The 8,942-nt window shown below is 36.1% G+C and overlaps 1 protein-coding gene across 1 annotated transcript in view; it reads left to right on the top strand.

Annotated features, from left to right (window-relative positions):
* The window catches only part of LOC122787923 (dynein beta chain, flagellar outer arm-like), a 5,188,001-nt gene that overhangs the window by 1,566,200 nt on the left and 3,612,859 nt on the right, over nucleotides 1–8,942 (top strand). The window contains exon 38 of the mRNA XM_044054850.1: nucleotides 8,704–8,852. Within this exon, the coding sequence (XP_043910785.1) occupies nucleotides 8,704–8,852 (149 nt within the window). The remainder of the gene's footprint in view (nucleotides 1–8,703; nucleotides 8,853–8,942) is intronic.

The following is an 8,942-nucleotide window of genomic DNA, read 5'->3' as shown; positions in this document are numbered from 1 at the left end:
TTTGGAATGTGAAGAGGCATCATGTACTTCTATGTAAACAGAAGGAAAAAAAAACTATGGCATATCACATTTTAAATAACATGATTACTTTTCCAAAAGAAGGGCTTAAAACTCACAATATAAACTGGAAGACGTTATGCATTAGCCTTAAAAATCAACACCTTTGAAATAAGATATTTAAGCAAATAAAATTTACTCAGAGTTTTATCATGCATATACACAGGCACACTCCTACATGTTTAATTTACCATGGTATTTGTATGTTGTGTAGAGATGTACGAACCTGCTGGTACCTGAAACAAGCAGCAATATGAGATAACTCTGCTGGGCAGCTAGTCCCATAGTGTGACATTCTGGACCTCCTATAATTGGTCCACTTTATACTCCAGGAAATCTATCTCACTGGCTCTGCAGTCAGGACACTGACACAGGCAAGAGAGAAAGAGAGAGGAGCTACTAATTTCATTCAATTAGATTTACTGGGTATTGATGAGAGTGAAGAGCTGCTATAGGAAATCCAAGCCACAAAGGCAAGCATTTGTCATTGTGGTTCAGATTGCAAAATTGCTGTCCTATTTTTAATGTGTTGAATTTGAGAAAATGTTCCTGAGCTGGATTGAAATTGTCATTGGGCTACAGCTGGTCCATGGATAATAACATGTCATGTATGGGAATTTTCATGTCTAGGGTCCTTTTCCCCTTCTCAATGTTGTTGTGTAGCTGTAGACAGTGCTTTACTAAATGCCATCTATTTGTTTAGAGACTTTGTTTATTTTTTCCTGTGCATGTAGTTATTTTGTCTCTTTTAATCTTACAGAGAGTGCATTGTTTGATTCTAAGTAAATTGTTTTATTATTTAGTGTCAACAGCTTGTGGCTGGTGGTTCAGTTATTTGTATATAAGGGTAATTTGTGAACTTGGTGTTATCCACCTAAGGAAGAGTAACCATTTTAACCATAGCTACCATATGAATATACCACAGTTTACTTATTTTAAAACTGAATGGTACTTAGTTTTTTGTGTGTGTGTTCTAGAGAGCTTTACCTGCTGTCAGCATACAACTGTAAGGACAAGAATAAGAAGCACGTCTATAAGAAAGTTGTCATTAGTGGCTCCTGAGAAATTGTGTGTGTGTGTGTGTGTGTGTGTGTGTGTGTGTGTGTGTGTGTGTGTGTGTGTGTGTGCGCGCACGCGAGTAAAATTTTCTTGAACAAGTTTCAATTACAGGTAGTAGAATTATGGCAACTGTCACTATAAAATTATGTTTTATGAATTCCATTTAAAGTTTCATCCTAAAATAAATACTGTTTATGTAAATGAATTCACACATTTTTTAAATCGTTTATTGGAAACTCACCTATTTTTAAAGCTGGCAAAAGTATGTACTATTCAGGCTGTGTGAACGTCTGTTACTTCATCCCTTCTAGTTAAAGCAGGCAAATGCACCATTATCTTCATCTGCACATTTCAGAGGGGAAGATCACTGTTGATTAGGAATGTACTATTGTGGAAAAGTTTACTGCCATAGCAGCACTACAGACATTTTGCTATGATGCATTCAAGCATTAGTATTCTTTTGCTGTTCACATCTTCTTTTAGATATAAAATCCTGCCTAAGGAATTATTTAATATGACTTTGAAATCACCAGAGCAACAGGACTCCATTTCATCACTTCCAAGAACCAGCCAATGCCAATCTTTTTAGTTCAGTAATGTAAACCTCTGCTGGCAAAGGTCCAGCCTGAAAAAAAAAAAGGAAAAGGAGCCTCTGATGGTTATCTTCAGAGAGTGAAGATCAGTGTATGTGATTTGGGTACATTCCATTCTGTATATAAACTGATTGAGATGGCACAGCCTAAGATTCTAAGTGATCTCCCTACCAAATGATAATAACTTTTAAACAAACCATCTGTAACATGAGATATTTGTTTAACTGGCATAGTATTGAATTCTGTCCTCAAAAATGCTATAGTTATATGTATAAACTGGTAGAATCTAAGGAGAAGACTAATGTTTATTTAACATATTGTGAATTTTGCTGAAAGCAAATACTATTCACCAAGATACACTGGTTCAAGCACAAAGTTTTGCAGAAGCAATCAATGATTACTCAAAATGCTAGCATGATCTTTATAATAATTTATAAGTTGATCTTAAAAGCATAAATGTCAACATCTACTGAATCAAGGAAATCTCTGTCTCTGTTAGTTCTTCATTTAGAAATGGGAGCCAGGCCAGTATTCGATTGTTAAAATGGTATGTGTTATGCATTACCTTTGCAATCAGGGCAACTTTGCCCATATGGTCCGCCAAAGCACTGTTTTAGAAAAATATGGGATATAAATTCAGAAATAAGCTATGCTGTTGACTAGAACACTTTACAGGGTAGGTCTGTAGAATGTATATGTGATTCTGCTGAAAACATTTTAAGATCTACTGTTACTGTGGTATATGTTAGGAGACATGCTCCAATAAGATCTGAACATTTGCCAGAAGACATTAAGCCAATATACTTAATGCTCTGGTGGCAGTTCTTCTTTCATTTGGTTAACCAGCAGCAGGCACAGTCATATCTGTAGAAAATAACACATATCTCAAGATTTTCAAGATACCCACGATCCACATGTTTCTCCATTTCAAAGGAAGCACCTCAGCTGCAAAAATGATATTTACAGAAAGGCAACATTTATCAGAGAGTCAGCTGTATCCTTAAAGTCAACTTGTTTTAACATCTCCCTCCACTTGTTTTACTGCATTAACTGATATATGTGGCATATACTTTTCCATCATTTATTAATGCAACATAAAATTTATTCCTTTGCAAGTCCTATTTTTTTCTACATGCACTGTTTTTGCATATAATAGACTAAGTACAACATCATAACATGTTGTGTGTTGGTGCTTTATGATTAGAGATAATGCCCTTCAAGGTTTGCTCCAGCAGAGTTCAGCAAGCAAAGAGTAAGAACTTATGGTGGTTTCTCTTCTGGGTCACTGCTCATTTGTGTGTAGACTGGGAAGATACAAACTTTTGGCATTACTGATAAAGACCTTAGCCATTAAAAAGAAAGAAGGGCAAACCCATGATGATGAATGATGTGATAACTTTCTGTACATGTTCTGATTAGTAACTCGCATGGTGAATATTTATAGTCTGCTTCTCTGATTAAGCAGTAGCTTTCTGATATAAAGTTAACTACAGTAAACTCTCAGTTAACTGGCACCCATGAGGATTGGTAGATGTCAGATAAGCGTAGTTTCTGGTTGCTTGAGAGTTACTATTAAAAACTGACCTGACAACTACTGTACCCTATACTATACCATACCATGAACACTGTATTGATTTGACTTTAACATTGAAATACAGTAATTAAAAGCCTGGTTGGAATAATAATATTTTAAGCTTGCATTTCTGCTAGAAAGTGTGGGATGTGGAACGGTTTTCAGTGGCACAATGAGTGGATTGGAATTGAATGAATTGAATAGAGAGAGAGAAGGGGAGTGAATGCATGTATGAAAGCAGAAGCGACTATATGTGAGAGATTGGAGAGATGTATGAAGAGAGTGTATGTGAGAGATCGGAGAGAGAAAGAGTGAGTGAATGCATGCATGAAAGCTGAAGAGATTGTGTGTGTGTGAGAGAGATTGGAGAGAGAATGTGCAAGTCTGATGCAAACTGACTGAGTGAGTATGGAGCGAGTGTTGACATTTTAGTGATTTGACTTGTTTCATTTTACTTGTTCTCAGGTTGTGGAGAGAGGGAATTTATTTGCATCTTCCTTTTAAAATTCTAAAAACGTAAGGTATGCTTGCAGGGGAAAACAGGAAGTGCAACCCATGAAAAACTGAATTTTTCATACTGTACTGTATTTCTTCGATTTTTTTCTGGTTGCTTGATTTCAGGTTAACTGAGAGTTTACTGTACTTGTTGTTGAGTGACTTGAGTGCATGCATGATTTGTCGGATCCTGGCACCTGATAGTCAGCTGACCGTGACCTTCTCCTTGTCCAGTCTAGTGAGGGAGACATCTGTGTGTCTCACTATGGAGTTGCCTAGGGCCAAGACAGTTGATGTGTTTTACCTGGGGGGCTTATTTTTTGAGACACAGATGTGTATTGTTGATATATGTAGTGGTTTCTTTTTGCTTAGTGGTCAGTGTGGGTGGTGTGCGGAGCCCCCCACATTACTAGTATATGGTGTTGTACTAACTATAACAACTCTGATGTCACACTACAGTGGGGAAAGGGCAGATTTTCCTATAGTTTTGTTAAAGGTAAGTAAGTATTTGTTAACACTTCTTTTATGTTAGCCAACTATCTTTGTTCGATGAAAATTGCTGCAATGATATGGCCATTTGATTAAAGGAAGTATCTGCAGTTCGTACTAGACATACAGCCATTTGATGAACATGCTGTTCAACGATTAACCATAGAACCATTTTCCACAGGAGCATCTTATTAGAGGTGTTGGGTATGCCATGGAGCCATGGCTCATGACACTAATAGGGAACACACAAAATATGGCTGAGATGACACACAACTCTACAATGATGCAGATCAAAAGCATCACTGAGCATGTGTTTGGACAGATAACCCTTGCTTCTTCTTCCTAGAGTCCTGTAGTGTTGAACTCCTGTGTGCTACTAATACCTGCAGCAAGATATTTGCTGTCTGTGCAATGCTGCGCAACATAATTGTATGGAGACACCTAGAGCAGATGATAGCCATTGGAGGACCAAACAGATCAAAACCATAGAGGAAGAAGTGTTTACTGAGGAGCCATCAGATGAACTTAGAGTTCTTAGCTGATGCATTTATTAAATCATGGTATAACTCACAATTGTCTTCAGATCACCCTGACAAGAAAAATACTATAACTGGAGTCATTAAAGTTTTCAGTCAGCATTGATTTGACTGTTCATATAGACAGTTATGTACAATACTGTAATAATCAAGTATACAAGTGATGATAAAATATACTGTATTCTCTATCTTCAAGCAACACTTCTACACCTCAAAGGTATTCTGAAAATACAGGTAGACTATCTTAACAGTTACTTTTATTTCGGCACAGTAACTATACTTAGAGCCATTAATACACTAGCAATTTAATTTCATTGGCGTTTCTGTGGTTCACATATTTTTGACTTCACAATTTATAGACTAGCTTCACTATATTACTTAATATTTATCAGGATGAAGTATAGATACATACACACACTTTCATTACCAGGGTCTTGAGCTCAGTTGAAGGGTCTATATTATCAACTCGAAGAGTTAAATCACAGAGTAGAAAAACATCAACACATATACAAAAAGTAGTGAACTAGTCTCCCAGACACACTCCAGCAGTATTCCCACAATGATCAAAGGAAGCAATGGAACAATAAAATCATTTTATTAAGCGATAAAAACACTGATAAAATAACTGGTAAATGCTTTCATGTAATAAAGTTTTAAATTTCATCAGACACCATGTTCTTTACATCACTTCCTTATATACTCAAATAGTTCAAATTCATTGGATGAAAAAAATGCAAATCAATCAATGAACCCACCACCATAGCCTGCCTAAAAGGTACCACATACACAATAAAACCCAAAGAATTGTATATGTGTATATGTATGTGTTTTCTAATGGAAAAAGCTTAATAAAATACCGAATAAGCATTACTGAAAACTTGTGTATAAAATATAATGACTATAAAGTTCTAAAGTTTTTTTCTCTCCAATTCTTTTAACCTAAGCACTGGGGTGATGGAGCTACACTTATTTATCCCTGGCCAACTATCAGCCTGCAAACAGATTTGCCATCTAAGTTCCTTAGATTTTAAAAGTAGCCCTCATGTTTTTTTGTCATTAATTTCAACCTGATCAATGGCTAAAAATTTAAACCGATGCTCTAAATTGTCACAAACATGTTTAGCTAAGGCATTATTTAAGTTATGTTTTCTTATAGCATAGTCATGTTCATAAATCCATTGACTAATTTCCTCTCCGTTTTACCTATGTAAAAGGCTGGGCATGAGTCACGCTATGCTAAGTAAATCACTGCTTTTGAATTGCAGTTATATTTCCCCTTTATATGGTATGTGAAATTTCGTACCATAAAATTGTTTGTTACTTGTATTTTATTGCACCATGCACATGCCCCGCACTTAAACATACCCATGCGTACTATGACTGTTCATAAACTGTTTCTCCTTAAATATGTCTTCAAAATTCGTTCCCTTTCTGTAGGCAATAACAGGTCTTTCACCTATTTGTTTTCTAATGTTAGAGTCATCTGTTAATATAGGCCAGTTCTTTTCAAATATGGACCTTAACTTTCTAAATTCTTCACTAAATGTAATGGTTAAATATCTTGAAAAATCAAAGACTTGTTCACTACCATACTTTTGCATGTCTATAGCTATACCAGGCTCTACCATAGAATAAAAAGCCTCTTCTACTATTGAGTCTGTAGAGTGACATTCATCTCCCAGAATGGGCTAAAAATGTCCATTCATTCTTTTCCTTGAGTTCCTGAATCAAGTTGTCGATTAATTCTACAGGATATGCTCTTTTAAGGAACATTGTGCATAAAGTATTACACTCCTGAATAAACTTTTTGTGTCTGATGACCATTCAAGCTGCCCTAACAAACTGTCCCTTCACTACAGATCTTTTTTGATGCTGGGGATGTGAACTACTGTAGTGAAGGAAACGGTTAGAATAAGTCTCTTTCCTGTGAATTGTGGTGACATATCTCCCTTTCATTTCATCCTTAAATAAGTGAACATCCAAATAATTAATAAAATTGAAGTTCACATTCGAAGTGAATTTACAGAATGAAGTGGTGTTATTTATGTATTCTAGGAATTGCTCAAATGCAGCCAGTGATCCCTTCCATATAAGGCAAATATCATCCTGGAACCTATGGTATGTCCTAATGTGATTATTGTAGGAGGACTGAAAAACAAAATTTTTTCCCAATACGCCATGACTGCATTGGTGTATGCCCCACCACAAGGTGAAGCCATGGCATTACCCCTTTTCTGTAAATAGTATTTGTTATTGAATGTTATATAGTTATTACTAAGTAACAGCTCTAATAGCTCCAATATTAGGGTAATAGTATCATGGGGGGGGGGTTCTATGTTCTATAAGTATTTTGAATTGCTCAGATCTGGTGCAGCTGCTGGAAGTCATAAAATCATACAACACGTCCCTTCCTCCTACAGGAGCTACTAAGCCAGGCTTCATTCAAAACTGTGAGATAACATCTTTATGGCCTAAATTAATTTCAGCTATTTTTCAAAGTTTACTGCAGTTGGATTGTGATTAATCTCCTCTCTCCCAGTATATGCTGTTTCAATGTATACATTTAAACAGTTACAGTAATGTATGTACATTTTTTTGTCCAGCAGGAAACACTGTTGATGCATTTTAACACAAGCAAATTTACAAAAGCATTTTTAAACACAAGCATCTGTACAAGTCAGTTTGATACACAAATGACATATAATTCTTTGCAAAATTCCAGCTACCTCTGCTGGCATATGTTACATATCCACTGTCCTGCTTCTCCTGGCATGGCTGGCTGTACCTCCTATCATGACACAAGTACTTTTCTTTAGCTGGGACATGAGATATTATTTCTGTGGTACTGCTTATACTGTAAGTCTGTTTCTCTTATGGGTAACCTTGTACTTTGGAATCTATGGAAATGAAATGTACTGTTATAGTGACCCTTCCTTAAGATGACATTACAATTTTATAAAATGCTTAGATCTTTGTAACAGTGAAGTATTCATTCCTTTCCCCTACATAAATGTTCATATGTTATCAGTTATGATTATTACTATGATCAGCTATACAAATACAATTGTTTGTATAAAGCTGCAAGGTGTGTTAATCCAGAGTATGTTATGAATTATGTTTTGCAATTAAATTTTCCTACCACAAGCACACCTTTTTGCAGAATGTAAAGGCTCCATGAACTAAAAAGAGTGAAGAACAATGCATGATGTATAAGGGAAGCAGTTGCCACCTGCATCAGTATCTTCGGTGGCATGAAACTTGGGTTGATCCTGACAGGCTAGATAGCCACTACTGTGAAAAATCCATCCAGAAAATAGAAGATAGGTAAAATGGAATGCTGTGATTACAATCACAATGACCTCTCCTTGAAGACCTACTATTATGATATGTATCTTACAACTGTGCATTCTTTTGGTATGCCAGTACCTATGTGTTTTAATACTCTGTTACTGGGGAGGTCTGATTAAAAAAGTTAATTATGTGAAGAAATAAAATTCCTCGTGTGCAAGTACAATACTTTAATGAAAAGTGACTATGTAAAGAAGTAAACCTCCTCCTCTGCAAATAATGCACTGTAGAAATGTGGTAGTATCAATGACACCTACCCGTACCAGGCAGTATTTTGGTAACAAATGAGGACAGCAAGCTTTAATTGTGCACTTGCTGTATTCAGAGAGAAATTATATTGTTTTGTCATTGCTGAATGTGTGTGTGTGTGTGTGTGTGTGTGTGTGTGTGTGTGTGTGTGTGTGTGTGTGTTTGTGTGTGTGTGTGTGTGTGTGTGTGTGTGTGTGCGCGCGCGTGCATGTATGCACTCATGTGCTTGAGGGATAATAAAAGTCTTTGTTAAACCTGTATTTCCATTTATGGTTACTAATGTACCTGTATTCTTTTAATTCAGCATACGATCCAGAGATCTTAAGTCACTATATGTACAAGTTGTTTGAGCACATTGGAGGTCTTGAGTATGAACAAATTCCTGAAAGTCGAGATGTTTACAGAGTGCTGGCAGTGAGAAGTTTTCTAGGTGAAAAGCTAAAATTTGTACGGGTAAGATGCAGTTAAATTAATTAATTTATCCTGCACATGAAACCATGTCTGTATGCTATTCAGAACATCAGTACACTGTAAAAATGAAAG

Source organism: Protopterus annectens, chromosome 13.part0, assembly GCF_019279795.1.
Source record: "Protopterus annectens isolate FY-2018-M chromosome 13.part0, PAN1.0, whole genome shotgun sequence".
Taxonomy (NCBI): Eukaryota; Metazoa; Chordata; order Ceratodontiformes; family Protopteridae; genus Protopterus; species Protopterus annectens.
This window is presented reverse-complemented; position numbering and strand designations above follow the sequence as displayed.